The sequence below is a fragment of the Aristolochia californica genome, unplaced genomic scaffold, assembly GCF_029961685.1.
Source record: "Aristolochia californica isolate CCGP_79_NKW_82.1479 unplaced genomic scaffold, dmAriCali1.0.hap1 SCAF_15, whole genome shotgun sequence".
Taxonomy (NCBI): Eukaryota; Viridiplantae; Streptophyta; class Magnoliopsida; order Piperales; family Aristolochiaceae; genus Aristolochia; species Aristolochia californica.
Genome location: NW_027181826.1, coordinates 72492 through 95936, shown reverse-complemented (window position 1 = coordinate 95936; position 23445 = coordinate 72492). Strand labels below are relative to the sequence as shown.

At 37.2% G+C, this 23445-nt stretch overlaps 1 protein-coding gene across 3 annotated transcripts; it reads right to left on the bottom strand.

The window, feature by feature from the left end:
* Positions 1–782: 782 nt before the first annotated feature.
* Positions 783–22773, bottom strand: LOC137951095 (uncharacterized). 3 transcript variants are annotated; one of them, XM_068797681.1, is made up of 36 exons: positions 22314–22773; positions 22077–22173; positions 19215–21460; positions 19014–19125; positions 17899–18729; positions 17213–17447; positions 16687–17102; positions 14584–14716; positions 14338–14462; positions 12861–13531; positions 12652–12769; positions 12449–12565; positions 11644–11738; positions 10557–10708; positions 10179–10234; positions 9834–10047; positions 8446–8883; positions 8099–8370; positions 7917–8002; positions 7741–7827; positions 6433–6694; positions 5458–5886; positions 5247–5343; positions 4617–4936; positions 4312–4428; positions 3957–4124; positions 3552–3680; positions 3345–3434; positions 3161–3267; positions 2889–3037; positions 2666–2748; positions 2467–2562; positions 2203–2325; positions 1960–2043; positions 1710–1856; positions 783–1369 (listed from the first exon to the last, which is right to left on the bottom strand). In XM_068797681.1, the coding sequence occupies exons 1-36, from the start codon at positions 22592–22594 to the stop codon at positions 1040–1042; spliced, it is 9513 nt and encodes a 3170-aa protein (XP_068653782.1). In that variant the 5' UTR covers positions 22595–22773; the 3' UTR covers positions 783–1039. The 3 variants fall into 3 exon arrangements, with proteins under 3 accessions (XP_068653782.1, XP_068653783.1, XP_068653784.1); XM_068797682.1 differs by having other exon boundaries at positions 8467–8883; XM_068797683.1 differs by lacking the exon at positions 1710–1856.
* Between the last annotated feature and the right edge of the window lie 672 nt (positions 22774–23445).

The window sequence follows — 23445 nt, the reverse complement described above, 5'->3', positions numbered from 1 at the left end:
GGTCATTTTCTTTATCCAGTTGAGATCTGTTTCTTTCCCTTTCTTGATCATCTCTTTTCCGATTGATGCGTTAACTGATTCCTGTTTTGATGTAGAAAAACTATCTAATGACGTTTCAAGATTGAAGTTAATTCTTAAGACCAAAGATAAGGGAGTTTAATTCTGTGGGTTTGGATTCTTGTCGTATAGACAAAATAAAAAAATAAAAAAACACTTCTGGCGTCTGTGTGGTACTTCGGTTCAGCTGTTCAGGTTTATGCTCCCGATTATAAAACTGTAAAAAAAAGCTTTTCTCTGGTGAAAATCAGTTCCATTTTATTTGAAAGTTGGATCTTATACTAGCAAGACTGGTTCAATGGATCCTGTAGCCCGAGGGTGAGTGTCTCGGTTGAACAAGATGGAATCGAGAAGTTTACTTTTTGATGTGATAAAGGGTAAGTGCACATGACTCCCCTAGAGCATCTAGGCTTTCTATTAGAATATTTAGGATTCTCCCCGTGGGTGGTAAGATCAAGCAATAATCTCTTATACAAGAAAACGGATAAGTTAAAACCATACTGCTGCTATTGCCAGGGTCGATCTGTGACTCACTTGGTTGACCCACCACAACTTAGGCTGAATAACCCAGATTTGAGAAGAAACGGATTGATTCTAAGGGGGTATCGTCCCTTCTATTTTTAACAAGTCTTACCTAAATCGTCCCAAATCCAATCTCTGGGCTTATGAAAACTGACCAGACTCGAGATACCCATCCAGATCTCAGTCAGGTCTTGTGGCTCGGTTCGTCAAGTGGAAGTGAAGCGCCCATCAACTGGTTATAAACTCAGATAGAAGAGAAGCTACAGAACCCACCACGATCATCATCATTGTCAGAGGTAGCAGTGCTAGGAGATTTTACGACTGAAAGTAACCACTTACATCTTCTACGCATAGTCATGTATTATTCAACTTCTATATACATTGAACATGCTTTTAACCATATACATTTGAACATATTTTTTCTAGAAAAAATAAAGAAAAATGAAGAAAATTTATGGACTCACTCACTGTCTTCTTTCTCCAGAAAGCTCAACAGGAAACCACTCACGATTCGTCTGGCCATTGGATTGGGAATATGGCGACATAGGCGTCCATCTAAATAAGCAACTATACCTGACAATATGAACTTGGAGATCCCCCAGTTCCTGCCAAACTTCCATCTCCCAGAGGATGCAGGAACCATATCCTCAGTTGTTATTTTATCCTTTCCTTTCCCCTTCCATTCTATTCTTGCAACCAATGAACTTGCTTGCTTCCTCAGAAAACGAATTGCAAAACTTACAAAGAGGTGCTCACATAAAGTTAAGAGGGCTGGCCCAATTTTCCATTCCTGCAGAAAGGTGAACAACTTAATGGTGGAAGAGATCATCTAAAGCCAACTTCTCATCATTATTTTTTAGGCTAGCAGCTTTCTACCTTTTTCTTTTTTTGGAACAATGAGAATATTTGAAGAGAGAATGAGGACATGCTGTTAACGCTGAAAAGGATACTATATAGTAAATTACCGCAAAAGAAAACCACAACAACTAAGGGCACATGTTGATTTGGTCGAGAGGACTATTTAAGACATTTTCATGGTTATGTGACATTGCTTCCTCTTGTTCTACTTTCTATATGAATAGCTAAACTAGTTATCATGCACAAAACACAAACCCACAAGAAAGACTTACACTTTCTCCACGCAGATGGCGTAGCGGGCGAATAGCATTTGTATTTGTTTCCCCTTTCAACAGATTCTTGCTCACAAGAAAGCTCTTCACATGTTCCATAATCTCATTTATGACAGAAGAGTTTGGAGGAAGATTTTTAAGGGTAACCTATCAGACATATCAAGCAGATGTTTTCGGAGATGACAGAAACTTTTGAGACAATCATCAAGCATTTTCATTTGAAATTCTTGAAAAAAAAAATTCAACTCACCTGATCATCAATCACCCTAACTCGTAGATAGTCTTGTTTGTATATTGCATCCAACATAGCCTGTAAGTATCCTTCTATATACAGCTGCAATTTGTCATTTTTCAAAGAAGAATGAGTAACAAGATCAACTAATGAGATAAAACTTAATACAGCAATTTCATCAATTCCGGCAGGATAAGGTTAGGTTGTTTGGGATTTTTTTCTTGCACGAAAATAGATCAGTTTACAGTTAGAAAGAATAACCTCATCTGCTCCCGGACTGTGATCAAGCTTAATTTTTCTATCAGGGCCACCTTCCATGACAGCACTGCTTAGCAAGGACGGCTCCATGGCCAATTTAAGTATTCCTTGGTGGAAACCATTTATCTAATCAAACATCATAGTTGAAAATAAAAGTTATAGGAAATTTTCAGTAAAATAGTTCAGCACAAATGCCGATACAGGAAAATTCTTTAAAAAGAAAAGCAAGGTAATATTTCACTTCATCACGAATTCAATAAAGAATACCATGCCATTAAAACCGTTTGTTTCTGCTCCTCTCAGAACACTGTCTGAGATTTCAGTAATGGCTGCAAATAAGACGTTTGATCCAGCAGTTCTCATCTGATGCACAAGAGGACAAATCTTCATTATCAATTCAAAAGGAAGAAAAACAGAGTTGCACGCAGTAACATTGAGAAGCACAATATATTTTCAAATTACTTACAGTTTTTCCCAGATCACCAAAATATCTTTTTGTCCCAGAAAATCCTTTAGTATCAATGCACTTACTGATGAACTTGAACATACCTATTCAAACAATTAATGTTATATGAACAATAAGTGATATTAAAATAATAGTTCAGGTTGTTCTGCTATTTAAAGTTGTGATAGTTCCAGATAAATGGAATAAAAATAAATCTGGCGAAAGTTATAAAAAACCACCATACCCAAGGTAAGTCCAGGAAGATTGACCAAACCACTTGAAGGGTCAAAGAAAACATCAAGAGAGGATGAAGCTGTATCATCAAAAATGGATGCAAAAGCTGGTGGCAGCAGTGTACTTCCTTTCAAAATGTATATTGCCCTCATAGAGTACCTTCAAGTTATTATTGACATGGATCACTTTATTTGAAGATGGAAATGAGAAAGAAGATAAAATAGACAAAACACTAAAAACCAAATTTGATTAGAAAGTAAACCAAAAGAATACTGAGGTCACCATGAATAATGTTGTGCACACTTAATGAATAGCTCGCGTGCTGTTACCAGCGCATGGGTAAGAAGAACACCATTGAGCTCCACAACCTTACTCTTTACAGCAGGAATCTGCAAAAATATGACCACTCAGATGTATTCAAGGTTCTGAACATCTAAATCTAAAGGAAGTGAAACACTGCAAAAACCTTAATAACACTATGCAGTAAAGTCCTCAAAGTCTCTTGAGCTGAACTGTAACTCGAATTTGGATTTCCTGGAAGGAAGCTTGCCACTATCTACACGACAAGGCACATGCGCAGTGAGATTTTCATAAATAATGCATAAGATCGTAAAACATTAAATATGGCACGGAAATCAACTTATGCAATATGCTACTATGAAGATGTGTGAACCTTAATAGGATGGATCTCAAAATGCTTAAAGTAGAATTGTGTGCTTGGAGTACTAGAATCAGCGAGGGAGCTTCTCCAAAAAGCGACTAGTCTCATCAGAGTTTCCTCATCGACATTCAAATCAATTGGCTGCAGCAAGGAAAAGAAAGAGAATTTTTTTTTTAACTCCTATACACATCTTGGTGCCTGAAGCTCACAAAATCGAATGTTTATACTCATCCATGTGCAAACAGACAGCAAGATATTCATGCAAAAGAGTGTTTTATTGTGTATCACCATCTCCACCACTCAAAAACTGATGCATAAGACCTTTTTTATTTTTTGAAAAAAGGACATAAGTCATTATCTGTACATGCAAATTAGGAAACTTTTATTTGATAGTTATATCAGGCTGTTTAATTTTACCTGTAAAACAATAGAAGCGTAGGTGACTTGTTTGACCTTTGACTTTGTTGGATGTAAATTGAAGGTGATATGCAGTATGTGCTCATTCATGTCGTCATAGTCTAGCTGATGTCTACGAATCATTGCTGCAAATGGAGCTCCTTGCCATTTTTCATCCACAATTAGCGACTGCATTAGATTGTCCATTATATAAGAAGCATCCTCGAAAATGACAGACTCCCAAACAAAAGTTTGACGAAAATTCAGCTCATTCCTGACATTACTTCTGAATGATACTGAAGCTCATTCAAACAGGGAAGTACCCATGAAAACCCAACTTCAGTACCTCCAATTTAACAGGAAAAGAAAAAATTACCTGAACTTTTATCTGATTAAACTTGTACTGATCAGTAACTATCGAATCTAGACTCAAGTTCCCAAATCTTGCGACTATGAGTGGGGAATAAATCATTGCCACAGGACCTTCATCTTCCTGTATTAGACAAACACATGCAGCTTCAACTTATTTTTTTTCACATGTCCAAAAAATAATGACAGAAAATAAAATATTTCTTAATGGAAGTCTTTTATATTACATTAACCTCTAAAAGAATGAAACTAGTGGCTCCAACCTTTTTAAGTACGAGGAATTGCAATATAATTTTTAAGCGGGGAACTAACCCATTTTGCTTCCTCCAGAAAGTGAATCGATAGTGAAGGCACCCTAATCTGAATCTTTGTGATCAGCTGGACTCCTTTATCTTCCATCTGATTATCAGGAGACACACAAATCCGTAATACTCGTGTCAAGCCATCGGCATAGACCTCGTACCCCACCTTTGGCACTTCTAATTCTTGTAGTTCACCAGACTCCCTCCTTTTGGCTCCTGATTTCTTCTCTAAAGGCAAATGTACAGCCAACCCCCTAGTATGCCTTAACTTAAAAAAAGGTTTCCATGGGCACATCTTGTCTATGTTTATCTCACGAGATAAATGAGTATCTGGAGGGGATACCATGAGTTAAGTGCTGAACACACCCATATGTTTGTGGACAAGTATACTACATCAACAGGCATACAAAATAAAATAAAATAACATTATCATGAATAAGTAACTGATATATCTAAAACTGAAGACATTCAAAATTCACTATGTACTATTGGCTCCATGTCAGTCAAAATGTCCTTCTGCTCAGTCTGATTGAGTGTAATCTAAGACATCTAAAATTCAAATTTAATATAATAAGGCCAAAAATCTTGAACAAAAAACACAAAGTAAAGAGTTGCAGTACAAATAGTAGCAAGTACTTACCAGATAACTGGACAACCAACTTATGGGGCAAACACAAATCATCCCAAACATATTCAGTGGAGTTTCCTGGTCTTAGGATCTCTGTGTTCATTGAGTCCTACAAAAATCCAAAAAATAATAGAGGAAGAAATAAATGTCCAAGAAAAACAGAACTGAAACAGACTACAATGCATACCAAAAATAGAGAGAGGGAAAAGATTTAGTAGCACACCTTTTGATAATATACTACAGACATCTCAGGCAGGGAATTCTCAATTCTATAGGGTAGGATCAAGTTTGGTGGCATATTGAAGCGCAAAACAATAGAAGAACCTTCTTCTGATGTGTGAATAGCTGCATAACGAAGTAACTTGTCTTCACTTGCAATTATTATATTTGATTGACCTCCATTGGCAACTGGCTGTTTTTTAAACTTTACATAAAATCTTCCCAGGGAAGTAACACAAACAGGCCCAGACCAGCCCCAACCAGATTCCTTCAAACCAAATCGAACAAAAATGAGGGATTCCTCTCCTGTGTTTCTGTGTTTCTTAAGCACTGAGTCTAACAAACTGATTTCTCTCCTCTTGCCTGTATCAAGTCGCATTTGCAGTGCAGCACTCTGATGACTTCTAATAGTAGTGGCTGCATCTGCATTATCCTTGCATGTTTAACAAGTGCAGAAATACAGGTGAGGAAATATGTATGTTTTAGGAATATCAAATAATAACAAGGGATTGAAGCCATGTTTCTCAGCACACATGTAGGTGATCCAGAGTCATGCAACATCTTCAAGAAAAAGAGACACAAAAATCCTACAATTGGGCATCACCATGCATTGCTCTTTGAAAATTGAATATTAATGTTTACTATTTAGTCCCGTAAAAATATTTGTTGCTTAGGATCAGCCCTACCAGTACATATGGTGTTAACAACCCAGATTATTCAAATATGCCCCTAGAGGCACCAGTAGCTGAGTTGATTCCCATGCAAAGGATGGAGTTTCACTACAACATCTTGTCATAGGCCATTCCCATTTCTCAATTTTTGACAGTGCATTAAATCTTTTGTTGTATTTTCCTCTTCCTTGGGAATTTTTACCCTTTCTTCTCTCAGCGGAATCTCATTTTTTCCAAACATAACCGGAAATTGCAGTAAAATACTTGAGTATCAAATAGAAAGAATGATGTATAGGTTTCAGACAGACCTCAAAGCAACTCTGGCGAAACATTATATCGTCTTCAGATTCATTGAAAATAACATATCTTGGGACCAGTGATACTATTTGACAAGGCACAACAACTTCAGGGAAATATGATTTTACAGACACCCCCAGCTTTGCTACTAGCCTTACTCCTGCTTCTTGCTGCACTTCCAGACCTAGCTCTGTGAAGCCTGATAAAACATCCAAGTCCACTAATGTCTGAGATGTTCTTTCTTCCATCCATTTCAGATACACTCTGTTGGATCTGGAGTACATGAATATGGACAACATATTATCCTTCATATTCATGTCTAGAGCATCAAATGTAAAGCCAATGGTATACCAATGCAGAGATAGACATTAAAAAGATGCACATGAATGCCTCTATCAAGTTTACTAAACATAACCTAACCCTGGCCATTTCATACCAAACCTTGAAGCTATGATCAAATTAGGAAACTAGTCAGATGATCAAGCCAGAGGATCAGGAGCCAACTAAGTTGATGCTTGTCATCATTACCATCAAAACCTACTCCAAAGCTTGGTTAAATCAATCCTTTTATGCCATTCTAATCTACAATGTAAGGTCAACAGTTAAGTCAGTCTTTTTCAAGTGTCTCTTTGCCACTCCATCATGTCATGTCCAGTGTTCACTTATTTGTCACAAGCTCATCAACAGACATTGTGCTAAAAGAAAAAATAATCTCACCCTATATTGGATGTCACGAAGATTTTCACAGATGAGATGCTCTTGGCCATAATCATCTCCACCCATTTGAATGTTTCAAAGGGCCAAGGCCAAAACACAGCATCTCCTATAAGTGGTTGCATGTTGCATGAAATCATGATATGAAATAAAGAACCAAGTAATTTAAGGTACAATATGAGGAGACAACAAGCTGGGAGATAAAAAAACACTTGATCAAGGAGTTGTTCAAGTTAGATCTGGGTTTCAAGGCTTGCCACCAATACAGACTAAAAATTAAAAGGAAAGAAAGAGAGAAAGAAGGAAAGAACAAGGGTAAAAAGAACACTACTATTCCTATTAAATGAGCATAGATCGGCATAGGACAGATAAGTCTGTCCAATGAAATCAAATCTAGGGCAATCTGCAATACAGGTTTAGATCTACAAACATAGAACTTGGACTCAAGCCCAAATTTAAAGAGTAGAACTAGCTTTATTGCAATAAGATGGAAATTTTCGCTCTATAATCTCTAACTTCAAAATGCAACAGATATATCTGCAGAAATGTGTACATCTAGTTTACAATGTATGCAAAAACATTTGAAATAAGACACCTAGTCTTACTTATGCAACCACGACATGGTTGACTTGGGGGGCAAAAGAGAGCCATACTCAGGAGGAAGATTTGATCCGTATTTCTCAAGATCTGACCTGCATAAATTTAGTATATAAACATTAATGAATGCATCCGAGATGTTTTGGAAGAAGTACATTACATTTACATAATCAAATGCCAATACCAGGAGAGAAGCTTCTGTTTAGATGCAAAGCAAAAGAGGGGGAAGTCAGTCCCATTCTGCAGCATATATGATGTATAAACAATAGCCTGCATGTGACGCTCAACAAGTCATGCAGAATTAGTGAGTTATAACAAGTTAGATACTTTTAGTTTACTTTTGGATGTGATTGGAGAAATATATACCTCTAGTATGCCCCGATCACCACGGGATAATCTTAAAAATGCAGAGTACTTTCCTCCACTAAAATCCAATTCCATATCCAAATAACGGACATCTGATTTTTGCTTGTTTAACTTCTTCACACAATCCCCACTGCAAACAGGTTTGGATGATAAATTCAATTCCTTCAAAGTAACTGTGATATATATCAAGGCAGGATTTGCATATAAATATGCACTTGATCCACAAGTAATGGCTGCCTGTTTGCCAATAAAGTCAAGTCCTTTAGCAGAGTCTGCAAGAAAATATTCAGGATTAGTTGCAAAAAACTTTCTTTTGGAACTCTGCTTCCAGTAAATTTTAACAAAACCTGAAAAAGAACCAGGATTACTCTCAGTTAAAACAACAAGTATCTCCAACTGCAAGAGATTGGTGATCTGAACTGTGGGAAGCAAGAAGATTTCTTTCTGTTCATGTAATGCCACTGGCTTCGATGTTTTATCTGATGTATCTCCAAATTTCTTAGGCTGTCTAAGAGGCACATCTCTGCTAAGGGTCTGAATCAGAAAATGTAGTTTACTGACAGATTGATCTTCAATACTGATGGAACAGTGTGTAGTGCTGAAAGAAGATTTGACAGTAGCCATACCAAAGGCCCTCTTAAGTTTGAAATTTAATTTGTCAAATATTCCAGAAAGACGAATTGCTTTTCCGCCTTTAAGATCTTCTGACCATTCCACAGAAACAGGCTTTTCAGATTGTGCTAAACATTCAGGGATCTCAGGCCTAAATGATAAGAGGAAGTTCCCTGCAATTACACGCAGCAAATTCTTATAAAGAGTTAGTGGAAGAGAAGATAATATAAGCACTTTAGATTTGCTCCATGGTTTTCCACCCAGAGGTCACGTTGGACGCATCATTGCTTTTCTCTGATGCCATATTGATTTAAATAGATGTGCAGAAAAAGACGGCAGATGGGAGAAAGTTCAGAAATTAAGAAGAGATAACATGAGGCAGTAAGAGATATGGTGTAGACAAGAAGATAAGAATCAGGAAAAGAAACAGAGAGGAGAAGATCAAGTGTATAACAGAGATTGAACCCTTTGTCCTTCATATGTTTATCAATGAGTAGACAGTACATAAGCATCTGGGTTACTGAAATATTTAATTTTTTAATGTTTGTAATACTCACAACACTCCAAATGCCCACCTGAACTCAAAACCTCACTCTAGAACCAATAACCATCCTCACCGCCACCCTGGCAATGTGACCATTGCACTTAAGGCACAATCCATACAGTAGATAGTGGTGAACTTGTAAGAGTGGGATGAAGTACCCAAAAACTAGTTTTAGATTAATAGTACTTCATTTAATCAGAAACTAGATTTAATCTTCTTTTTTATTTCAATCAATCTTTTTCTTACTCATACAACTACTCCACATCTCTTGTCACTTCATCAAGGAAGTTATATATATTAATATACACCATCAGCTTGTGGCCAAATCAACCTATGTGTGTTCCTTTTAATTCTGGAGAAAGTTTTTCCAGGTAAAGAGACATAGGTAAAGATACTGTTATTAAAGCACTACTGATAGGAGCAGAGGACAAAAGAGAAAAAATGAATCGGTTTGTTTTTTCAAGCTGCCACTAGATTGCAGTCATCATTGAAAGAAGAAGAAGAAAGAAAGAGAGAGGCACTGACTGCTTTCAGCTTACAACTGAGACAAAATAGATAAGAATAATTGGTAAATCTTACCAAGATTTAAAGACATTATTGCCTTTTTTGAACCTCCAGATAGGCCTAAAGCATCAAACATTGCCATTGAGTCATCAATTGTGTCCCCATTCTCAAGCAAAACAGAAGCGGACTCAGCTTCTGTTTCTTGTGGCCGGCATAAACGAACCTCCATGGGAAATCCACTTTGATTATGTATCCTAATCATTGGTGAGACTACAACTGATACCCCCTCCTACAAATAATAAGCATCACATTTTAATAACTGCTCCATTTGGTCAATAACAAACTAAATTGTTTACCACAAAGCCAATTCCCGAAACTCCCCTATATGTCCAAAACCAGAGACAAATATTCAACATATACCTCTGCTTTTCCTGAAATATCCACCACAATTACCGGTCCAGGAAATGTTCTAGAATCTGTTCAAAGGTTAAAAAGAAAGTCTCACAATGACAAAGACAGAAAATATAAACAAGACTCAGTTAAGGGAACATTCAAATAGGAAGAGTTGACTCTCAAAATCTCATGTACATCTCCAAATAAACACACCTTTAGACCAGCATGTTTTTATGCTATCATAAAAGCAAAATACAGGAGAAAAGGCATATGGATGAGAAAGTCTTTGTTGTAAGAACATCAACCTTGCTGATGATGCTATGATGATCATCAATGACTTAACAAATAAAAGAAAAAAGTTAAAGAAAAAAGTTAAGGAAAAAATAATGGGGATAAATTGCAAACCTTTTAAGGACATGACCCTTGTTCTCCAAGCAAACACTTGAGCATCTACAAGTGAGACTTGAACCGGAGACGTTGTAAAAGCTCCATGTTCAGTAAGTCGCACAGACAGCAAGCCTGCATTCTCTTGAGGCTGATTGGCTAATAGAGCATGCCTAAAAAAACACAACCCCTAAGGTCAATACATCTAAAATATGCTCCTAAAGAAAGTAATAATGCCGGCTTAGTACTCCCCCTGTAAACCCATCCTCCATGCGCAAAGCCCTGAATCAAGAGTACAAGATTAAAGGAAGTCTAGTGCCTAAGGAAGTGAGTAAACATTATTACAAAAGTGCCAATTTCATCATCATAAACAAAGCCAATGGCCACATGAGGATTTCTAATGTCAAATATTGGGTTCAAGCCACATTGAGACAGAGAGAGAGAGAGAGAGAGAGAGAGAGAGACAGGGTGAATTCCCTAAGAAGAGAAAGTACCAAACATCCCAGAGAAGAAAGAGACACATGGAGGTGAACGGAGAATGCAGCAAGCATAAGAAACAAAAATAATCAGAGATAAACGTCTAGAGGAATTTGCCTATGCAGAATAAGGTATAATGAATCACTTTTTCTATAACCCTACAAATAGACTGGTTTTTTGCCCAAGGATGTTCTCAGTACATTTCTTTCTGAAAACACCAAGAAACAGCCAACAGAAGAGCAACCAAAAGATAAAGGCAGTGAAGTTGGTTCATAAAGCTATTCACCATTTCTCAAAAAAGGGAATGAGATCAGTTCATAAAGAAAATTAACACATAGCAAAGACTTTGACCTATTTAAATTCTGTTTAAAAACTGAAAGGAGGTTTGAACATTCATGATTTAAGCGATATCCCTGTCACAGAAACAGAAGTGCGCCAAAAAATTTACAAACTACAGAGTCAGCAGTCCAGATAGCATGTCAGAGAAGAAAATGATTACTTAGTAAGAATAGCGTTCCCTCCGTTCTATCATGAGCAGATTTACCATTAGGCAGTCCTTTCAATTTACAAGGCAATTATTGTAATCACAACAAACAAAAATTACAAATTGAAACTATCACATAAAAGATACCTCAAGAACACAGAGGCAAAATGCCTTCCAGAAACTACAAAATCCTTCTTATCGTCAACATTGCAAAGAAGGGAAATTCCTGAATGATTTTCTACCTGACAAAGTGCATCCATTTTTGAGAGAAGTTCAGTCTTTCAAATAGGGAGAACATTAACCGAGGAATCCAATCATATATAAAGGAAAGCAAAAAGAGAAGAAATAAGTAAAAAAAATACAGACGGACCCTATTGAAGTTGGGACCAAGACCATCCAAAAATGACTAACCGAAGCTTGGAGGTCTTTTCCCAACTAATAGCCACATGTCTTTTTTCTATTGTTAACCCATGTGGGATTATTCCCACTAACACTCTCACACACATCCAAGCCTACTCAACCAAACAATGGGGTTGAGACATAAAAAACATAAACAGGATAAACTAAATGGGGCACAAATTGGCTGCAACACTCTGATACCCTGTTAAAGTTGAGTTCAAGACCATCCCTAAATGACTAGCCAAAGTTAGGAATTTTTTTCCCAATTAATAACCGCAAGGCCTTTCCTTTTTTTTTCTTTTCTTTTTTTTTATAAAGCAAGGCCTTTCTTAATATTAACCCACGTGAGATTATCCCACAAACAAACCCCAAATTCTATCAACAGGATGACACTTGCACTAGGGATTTTCTACTTACAATCTAACGAGTAAGAAGCATCAATGCATAAACTTGAAGCGTGAAAGATATGCTTATTAAGGTGACACCAAGGGTTTTTCGAAAATTGTGAAATATGACGTATATCAGTGATAAGAACTCCATAACTTAAACAAACCTTGCAGCTATTAGCAAAAATCTTTGAACTTTTAACTGCATATGGACCAGCTAGATTCAATTTTCCAACTACAAAGAGCAGGATATCCAAGGAAAGCTCAGGCAGAGATATGTCCACCTGCAAACATTACATAATTCCTTATATGATACTAGAAAACATAAAGAAGCCAAACCAAAACCATTATTGGAAGTAACTGATTTAACCTGTTTCGTCCCAAAATATAAGGTAGCAGATGGTCTGCATCGGGCATCATCTGAGTGTTGCAAAACAAACTTATTGCAGTAGAATATGGATGCTTGAACTGGGGAAACAATTTCCCTCCTACAGGAAAAGAGAATTGATCTAGTGCCTCAGAAAAAAAAACAGAAGACGAAAAGAAAAAAAAAAGCTTTAGGCATATCTAGACACCCACCAAAAGTCTCTCCGTGCATCGAAGTAATAAAGTGCAGCAGTGAGGGTGCTTATAGACCTGACTTTTGAAGATGAGAGTTGCAATATAGAATAAAAATTATTGATGCACCCCTGAAGTAGTGGGAACTCTTCATCATTCACTGAAACTTCATCATGGACTGTGAAAGTAACCTTATCAAATGTAATCACCACATGAGGAAAATACTTAGAGAGCATAGACACCTCTTTGTCAGTGTTATTTCCTGAAGGATCTGTTTCAGATATTTCACCAGTTTCACCCTTGGGGACATACATTCTCACAACTTCCTGTGACCAAGGTAATTCACCAAACACCTTCATCTTGAATGGGTTCCCTGGCTTCTTCACAAACTCTGGAACCCCGTCAAGGAAGGCAACAGCATAGTTACTCTTCTGATTCACGAGGGAAAATGCCCTTTTAGAGGACTGGTAATCAAATACTGCATTTTCATCACCCATATAACCAGTGGGCTTAAAAGAAGATGCAAGCCAGCAAGCACACCTTTTATCATCAGTGCTGGAGATATCAACAAAAGATGAGCTGGGGCTGAAGTTCAAGCGTAATGGGTCCCCTTTGTCATTCTTTGCATATAATGATATCAAGGAAAACCACAAGGCTTGTGATCTCCACTTCCTCTGATTTTGATACTTCACCTAAACATTGGCTGCTTTAGTAAAATGCAAATGCATACACCTTAAAATATTTGCTTTTTCAGGACATGAATGGAACCTCTTCCATTAAAGTTCCCACATGATCATCACCTAATGTACCCATAGGTAAGAAATCAAGAAAAAGGAAAAAGGAAACTGGAAAGTAAGATAGATCTGAGTAACACATTAAAATGATGCACATGAAAGCAAAAGCTCTAAGAAACCTGTGTGAGATTGAATAGAACACCTAAGGCATCCTGTGAGAGATATCATACGAAATTAGAAAGAAATCGGTAAGACATAAAATGACAAAACAAACAACCTTTAATTACAACTTATGTAAAAGTTTCAGCACTTATCTCACAATATCTTTTTTTTTTGGAAATTTTAACTTTACCGAGTTAGTCTCCGTACAGAAAGAAGTTCTTATAACTTTTATTAAGAAACTGGAATAAATTTTTTAATCTAAAAAAAAACGAAACTTTTTTCCCAAAAAAGTCTTTTATTGCAAGAACATTTATATTGAATTTCTGGGACATTCCCTGCATTTTTAGAGTTGTATCACAAATATTTGGGCAAGATTCCAACACATTGCTATACCACTTCCCTCCACTATACAGCGACGTTTGGTTTTTCATGAAAAAAATGAAAATATGGGGAAACACAACTACCACCTCAAAATCACATTTCCAGTAATTATGAGAGTTCAGCCATAACACATTAATTCAGACCCTTTATCACCAAAGTGTAAAACCTGTCATCTCCTAAGTTTGCCTTGCTTACTTAAAGGACTTGGAGATCTCTAATACCTGAAAAAGTGCTCTTTCTCCGACAAGAGAATAATGAACTACACCCACTAAACGATACTTGCTTTCCACTGCTTCAACCGCAAAATACATGTGCTGTTGAAGATCTTTGATTGCCACAATTGCCCCTGTTAAAATACAAACCCCAGTGAAAGTCAAGATTCTCTTTCTTCTTTTTTTACTTCTGTAGTGTGTGAAGAGTTTCAGAAAAACAGTAAAAGGAATGTATTAAAAATGAACTAAGATTACCATCTGGAACAATATTCTCTGCATCACCATTGTGTGCTTGGTCTATGGAGCTTTGCTTTCGTTCCAATTTTAAGTCATGGCTAGTCTTATGACTAGAAACCTCAGATAATGTTGCAATCAGATCTAAGATCATCTGCATCAACAGAGTGAGATGCAACCTCTGTATCATCAATATTACGTTAACCATTAAACAGATATTTTTTCCCTCCATTAGTTTGAAGAGAGAGAGAGAGACAATGCTGAACAAACAGAGATGTACTATTAAAATATTTTGTGATCAAAATTAAAAGATTATAATAAAAAAGAACAGTCAAGGGAAACGATATTAGAAGAGGTGGCTACACAAAGATATCAAGAACAGGAGAATATAGTTAAGAAAAAAATAAAATAAAATAATCTAATGGTGGAGCACTTCGCACAACAAGGTATTGCCATTTTCAGTTAATCAATCAACCAAGTTATTAGCACTTTAACAAACAAGATAGTCAGGGATGTACAATTTTTTTTTTCTTTTTAACTCATGAATGAGATTGTTAAAGTTGGATCTAGATCCACCCCAAAATGACTAACCAAAATTGGGAATACTCTTTCCCAGCTAATAAACCCAACAAGATCTCTCCACTTATAAATCAAGCACACTGCCCTTCATGTATGAGTACTCTTTGTGTCTCCTACATGTGGACAGTTAGAAAGGAGGCTCACATACTCTTATACCATGTAAAATTTGTGTCCAAAATCCATCCCAAATGACTAGCTGAAGTTCATTCTGATGGAAAAATTCACCCCCCCTTCGCGGCCATCCAAGCTTACACAAATGAACTATATCCTAAGACATGGACGACATACACAGGGTAGAAATTGGGCCCAACAAAGCAGATATCATGATCTAATACCATGTTAAAGTTGGGTCAGATCTATCCCAAAATGTCTAGCCCAACTAAAAACCATAGAATTTTTCTTACCACTTATCTAAGTAGAACTATTCCGAAAAAGTTTTTTTTTTAATAATAACTATTCCCAAAAAGTTGGGCCCAAGTCCATACCAAAATTACTAAGGAAATTAGAAGTCTCTATGCCAACAAATAGACTAAAGATATTTTACTCGTTTGTCCATGTAGGACTATTCTTCGATAGAGATATTTATTGCAAACAAATGAAAACAATACAAAGTAGCGGAGAGAAAGATCCTCAAGCGTCAGAGTGTGCTACCAATTGACTTATATTAAAGCACGAATGCTTAAGATTTCACCAAAAAGGTGGCCAAGGCACCAAAGGGAAAGTGATTCTTTGGACAACCATCCAATAACTAAGGAGAAGTTGTCTTCATTAATAATCAGAGAAGAGAAGCGCTGGGAGTAGAATCTGATTTCAGTGAGAAGAGTTGAGATCTCTGATTGGGTAGCTTAAAAAAAGCCAGCTAAGTTGTTCATGATGATAAGGACATACATATATCTTCAATCTCATCAAAATACTTCAAAAGGCATTCTCAGGGAGTTTTTTTTCCAAATGAGCCACACTCAGTAAAAGGAGCTTTGTGAAGGTATTGACTTTCAACTAGAGGCCCTAGAGAAGGAGCTTTGCTCTACCACCATAGAACCACATTGAAAATAAACAACACAGATGTTACCATCACACCCCTCATAGGACCTCGACCCCCACCAACCTAGGATTACCTCCAGAGCAGCTACTGGGATTAAGCTTAAGCCAATCCCCCAGGGGTAGGTTGAGAGGGACCACTTAATCAGAGTCTCAACACTATGACTAGTCAAAGTGATCAACAATCTCTAGTTATGTCCATGCACAGAACTGGGGGATTGGCTTTGTAGTCTGTAAAAGACTGTTATTTATAGATTGCTCAAACTGCTCAACCCCCCCACCACCACCTAGTCGGAATACACCTCAATAGTTCTACTATTTCTTTCTTTCCATGCACACCAAGAGACTATTGCAGAAGTTGAGAATCCAAAGTTTACTACCCATGTTCCCTAATAAGAAAGGCACAGATTGCTTGAACCAGCACCATATACTATTAAGCAGCAAAGTACTTATAAAGCTAGATAGTACTGACTTAGAAGACACGATTAGACATATGGTAAAGCTCACCTGTATTTCAGATAGTGTGATAGTTATGTCAAAACCTGTAAGAGAACCACTGCCACTCCAATTATTGTCCAAGAAAAGGCGGCCCACTTCACTGCTTGGTCCCATCCTTTCAGCCATAATAGAAAATAATCCATGCTTCAAGATATATCTTTCACGGTCCATATTTTTAGTTGTAGATACTCCATTCTGATCTGCTAATACATTTTCAAAAACCAGAGACCTCGTTGAGTCATTTGAGATTGAAGAAAAATGAGGTACTCGGTAGTCCCTTGCCAGTTGATCTGAACAGCTTCTAAGTAAAAAGTATTGGGAGAGGATGGTCACACGTGAAAGATCGCATAAGAATTTTGGTTTTGAATTCATTGACTCAAGATTCAGAAGGAAGTCAGATTGTAATGCAAGTCCAGATAGTCCTCCTAAAACAGAATATAGCAAAAAAAAAACAACCATAGTTATATCTGCTTTGAGAATAATAACATGAAAACCAGTATAAAATATGAATACACCCAATGGGAGCTGCATGTACCAGATCCATTTGCAACAGCAACTATGAGGGCAAGACTGGAAATCTTTAAAGTCAAAAACTCAGGGAATTTTCGTTTGTCTGGAAGGGTTACACTGTGAGTGGCAAGAGTTTCAACCAACATAGTTGGCTTTTCAAATGAACTGTGAGAGATGAGATTTGTAACATGTCGCAGGTATGCAGTAAAACAATGAACCAATGTAGACAGTGCTGCTGCCTCAATGATAACACAACCACCCTGTCAAGTGAAGCAGCACCCAATTGTTATTGGAGGTATCCATAGTAAAGAGAAACTCCATAGCCTGGTGAATGCTCTTTCCTGCAAAAGAAAACAACTGACATCTTTCCCGGAAAGCCTTTAGACACTATTAAAGGCTTTTCACTTCCAGGGAAGGAAAGTCATATCTATCCAGAAGAAAGCATAAATTTTCAACCATTTTCCACCCCAGAAGGAATCTAAAGCACACTAAAGCAATTACATAAGCAGGATATATGTCCAGGTTACTTTCTAACAAGCACCAAAAGATTGTCCACGTAATGAGCTATAGGTTTCCAAGTGATAAGGTTCTCATTCTCCCTGGACCCACATTGCTGCATTGCGTAGCCAATAGGAAAAGGTTCCAACAATTTGGTTAAGATCAAGAAAGCTATCTACTCACTCTGCTTAAAGACAGAATCTGTAGCGATACCTGAATTATACAGCGTACTTTACGGAACTGTTGACCTATAGATACTGATAAAAGAAGCTTATTGAGTTCTTGTGCGCCAATCAAATCACTCTTGATGGATGGTCCTGCCAAAGATGTTTCACTAAGCCCACAGCTTATCTGAATCCACTGACTGGCAGGTGGCTCTGGAGTGTCAGAAGCAGATTGACCTCGTCTCAGACCCCCTGATTTGATTTCTAGCCTGTCACTGAATAAGTTGACATGATTGGCACCAGGAGATAAACCATTCCCATGTAACGCAGTACATACACTGAATGAGATATTAGAAACAGAAAATTCACTTAAGCAATTCACAGGACAATGAAGAAGATCTCCAAGTTCAGATACATGGCTACATTTTGCTGTAGGATTTTGATATCTGAAAACAACCAAATCGAAACCCAATATATTAACACATGCCTCTAGAGACTTGTCTTCAAAGGATATCATAACAGATGATGGCTTTTGAAAAAATCCTACTCCATATTTTGATAACTCAAGTATGGAGAGCTCCAACTTGTCATTAGTGGCAATACTGTTTTCAGAGGTACTAGCAGAAGCTTCACCACCTATTATGGAATCCTCCGTTGTAGAGACTTTGTGTGATTTAACCATGATTATTCTCATCGCCTTTAAATCAAGAGTGGCATTGACACAAAATTTTGTGTTTCTAAGAATCCAAGGTGGATGGATACAGACATCCTTTTCAGGTGTTGCCATGTTATTGCAGGCAAGTTCTTCAACACAGTGATCCCCATCAGAGTCAAATGTATAATTTCCATTACCTATTTTGGAAAGTACACTTTCGAGCACCTGACATATAGAGAAAAAGAAGGAAACTAAAAACCATCAGAGGTACATGATAAAGAATATAATAAGATTCTCTATCTATCTATCTATTTTTCTATCCCTCTATCTATCTATATAGATAGATAGATAGATAGATAGATAGATAGATAAATAGATAGATACATAGATAGATAGATAGATAGATAGATAGATAGATAGATAGATAGATAGATAGAGAGAGAGACAGAGAGACAGAGAGACAGAGAAAGAGAAAGAGAGATCTCAAGACAAATAAAACTCAAACTTACCAGAAAAAAAAGTAACAACTCATCCATACACAATAAAAAGGTGGCTCCTTCTATCGTTCCAATCAGAGCTATTGATAAAACATTTAGAGATTGGAGAGAGTGGAGATACTCCCTGGAAAAATGAATAATTCCTTAAGCCTAACAACAAAGTGAGATATACTGAAAAATTATAGAAGGAAAAGAATAACAACCAGAACCTACCTTCGAGTTGAAGCCTTGAAGGTGGCTGATATAGGGCCAACTACTTGAAACCTTTGTCTTTCTTTTAAGTCTTCACAAGAAACATTTATACCTTCAACCGTCAAATTAGCATCAAGTGCTATGATCCCTTTAGAGAAATAGACCTCATGCAGATCTTCTTTTGGCATATAAATTAAAGGAGGCTCTACCAACCAAAGATACTCAGATGCCACTTTACTAAACATTTTATTTCCGGTCAATGCTGCTAATATAGACCTTGAAGTCGGCCAAACAGCTGCCTCAATTTTGTTCACATCAACCATGAAGCAGTAATTACCAAGTCCTTGACCAGTCACATGATTAGACCTTATTTCCTTTAGACCAGGTACTCCTCCTTGCAGCAGGGATACTCGAATAGTGAAACCTGCAATGGCTAATCCGACATGCATGTTTCTTTCTGGAATCAGAGGAAGCAAGGCCATCTTTGTTCTTCCAACAAGATACTCATCAGTATCATCGCATTTGACTTCCCCTGCTTCCTCATTAATGATAGATGCATCTGAAAGATCCTTCTTTAACTGAATATTTAGATTGCAACAACAAGTATCTAATATCTGTCTCAACAGCCATGAAACAGACACCAGTGACAAATAGTCCAAATCGACAATCGACCTTCCCAGGGTCAAACAGCAGACAGAAAGCCCATGTTCAGGCACATGAATGTATGGATCTATAATGAAGGTTTTAATCTGACATAGGAGGAAGGGATGCTCCAAACAACGAATCTCATTTCCATCAAAATTCTTGGCATCATTCCTCCATTCTGACCACATCTCTCCCAAGTAATAATTCAAAAAACTGGCACAAGCACCATTTGTGACTGCTGCAACATCAATGTTTTTTTCTGGAATATCAAACTGTGGGGCAGGTTCTGTCCATAATACTGTCTTAGAGTTATTGTCAGTGTCAAGTCCAAGCCCTTCAAAAAGCTGACCCCTCTCAACAGCTGAGCTACTTCTCGAGATTGGAATTTTTGATGAGGAAGAGCAGTGAATCTCTAGATCCCCACAAGCCACAGAAAAAGTCTGTACAGTGTAATCTTCCACATATCTTAAACACAGAGCCTTCAGGACAATGCAAAAGGAAACTACATTCAAGTGAGAGAAACTAGCATCTGATACTAATTTCCTAGAAACAGGATATTTAAGTGAATTAATCAGGTTAAAAGTGATGGAAATTGCATTTAGGTTTAATCTGAATGTACACACAGAGGAACAACCTTTAAAATTGAGAACTGAAATATCAGTCAGCTGATCAGCTTGATAATGCCAATTCCGAAATGGTTTCATCAGTAAGAGCAGGATAGTTTGTAGCAAATGAACTATGTAATGGACACCATTCCAGAGCAACAAGAATAAATGAAGAATTGTCCTCCATCCTGTGATTTGTTCACCATTTACAGATTCTGATTGATGCAAAGCTGCTTTATAACGAGATATTCTCCGTGCCCGAGCAACAGCCTCCACAGGCAGTTTCTTCTCTAATTCAGAAACAACTGATAATTGAAGTTTGCAATTGCTCAAGGGCCTTCCATCTTGAATTAGTCCGAATTTACCTTTTGCACAGTAACCAACAAGTAGCAGTAATGACTTATATTCTTGAATATAATGCAACCAAAGCAAAACAACTTCAACTAGGTTACACCATGAGGACCACGGACCTGGGGTCAAATAGACAAATTTTTTTCCAGCTATCCTCCATAATTCCCTACCACTTCTTCTTACACTCATAATTTGTCTGTGAGATAGTATACTAACTGCCTGTGTAAGTGCTGGAAGCTCGCTCAGGGAAACCGTAAATTCCACTTGTGGGGCTTTGACATCACACTCTGTCAGTTGAAGATTGTATAACTGAACACATGCAACAAGATCCTTGCAGGAAGCAATCACATTGACATTGTTTTCCTTCTCCCATCCAATCTCAAAATCAGTGCCCTTGACAACGAAAGAGCTCTCTTCCTGGGGCGCAAAAATTGTCTCCAAAAATCCCCTCAACAAACAACTGGGGTCTATAGATGAACAACATGTACTAAATGCATTTAACTTCAAGAAACAAGAAAGAGTTGCATCTTCAAGCAATTGCATTTGCAAGTTAACTTGGTGCACTTGCAACTGGCACAGCTTAAGTATCACATTTGTGATTGAAACACTTCGATTTCTAGGAGGAGTGGCCAAAAATTTTTCAATTGCTCCATGCAATGAAGAGCCCTGAAATTCAATTAAGATAACATTTCTGAACGAATATGATGAAGGAAAGAGATATATACATAAGCCAGTTAAGAGAACTTATTTTATCAGATAACAGAGGTTCATTTTTAAAGTCCTAACAAGTGCAAATCTCAATTCATTTTTTAAAGGTCAGTTTTGTCATATGAAGTCCATCGAATTCAGAACCAAGTCAGCTGAGCCATGTAAGTTTAATTGACGAACTACTGTTTAGGTAGATTCTACTGGTAAATAACATTTTTGTGTGCTAACATTTTTGTGTGCTAACAGTACATTGGTTGGCAAACCCCCTCAATTGGGTGGGTTCAAACCTGTGATAAAGACAACATGCTAGTATGCAGCAAAAATGGCACTCTTGTTCTTTATTGTGTCGTTTTAGAAATAAGGACATAAAGCTAGCTAGCATGCTTTACTTTGCATGCAGCGAACTTAGTATAAGACCGAACATCTTCCTTTCCATTCATGAGGGCTGAAAAATAACGAATGAAACCCAAGTATGAACGCTTATCGTATCAAGCTGAACAATTTGCCTCCTCGAGCATCTACAACCGACGAATAAAGTAATAATTATTAAATTTCGCAAGAAAAAGTCAGATACCTCGGGATCAATTAATGCGAGAAGCTCCTTCATCTTTCTACTATCCGTATCATCAGCATCGGGGGGGCGTGGCAGAGGACATCCATACCTCGATTTTCTAAGACACATCCCAGAACATAATGAGAACAACGAAAGGACAAAAGGGGAAGTTACAAAGAGTTACTAGCAAGTTGTCAACATCCGACAAACTCCACTTGACCAGTGAACTTCAAACCAAATCCAAAAAACGAACCCAACCTTACGGCTAACGCGACATCGACACCACTCAATTCTGCAGTGAAGGCGGGAACCGACCACGGAGAAATCCGAATCTTCAAATTCCGGACCTTGAAGTGTTTGAGGCAAAGCATTTGCGATCCATTGATTAGTCGATTGATGGCCGCGACGTCGAAAACAAGGTCCTTCACAGTAACGTACGAGTGTAAAAATCCCAATTCGAGCTCCACGTCGGCATCTTCTCGCAGCCATGGCAGCAAGAACGAAGCTACTCTGGACCGGATGGCTTTCGTGAAGAACATTGTTACCCGGATATTCGAGCTCTAAACACCCGATTCTTGACAGAAACAACTACCATCATAGCGAGAAGAATCACAAACTGAAACGACAAACGGAGATGGAAATTGAAAAAAGAGCTTGCAAGGGCAAGTGATGAAGTGTTCGAGAGAGAAGGGAATGGCACCCAAGTGCTGTTGCTTGCTTGTTTCGCGAAAACGTCTCAGGAAAATTAATTCCTGTCATTTGTTAAAAATGGAGGATACATCTTTAATCGACAAAAAAAACGAAAAAAAGGCTACAAATATTTGATAGGATGCATTTTCATAGAATGTTGACAATTAAAAATTAAATCTAAATAATAATCTGTTCAGTCATTTTTAAATAGCAGTGTAAAAATTTATATTTTCAATCAATAAAGACCAAAGTAAAATAAATATGTAAATTAAATTTTTCATAATATAATTAAAGACAAATAGAAAGCTTATTTTTTATTCACTTTGAACTTCAAAAAAATATGAATTAATAATTTTTTTCATCCGAAAAAAGGCCCAAATACAAAAAATAGTCAAACTGAAATTTTTTCACCAATCATTTAAAACAATGGTTTCTTATTAGCACAAAGTCACAAATACACTAAGTGATGGGTTCAAATTTTGGAATTTGAAGTCGGGGGTTATCTAGACGGAGTTAGATAGAATTTTTAAAGGATTTTGGTCATGTTGTATAACTAGTTTACTTTTTACCCAAAGTAAGGAGTTTTTTATTGCTCAATCTAACGGCTTGACACAACGTGACATTGAAGAATTACTATCAAGTATTCGATCATTAAGAGAATAAAAATGTAAATATCTAATAATTTTTATGTTAAAACTCT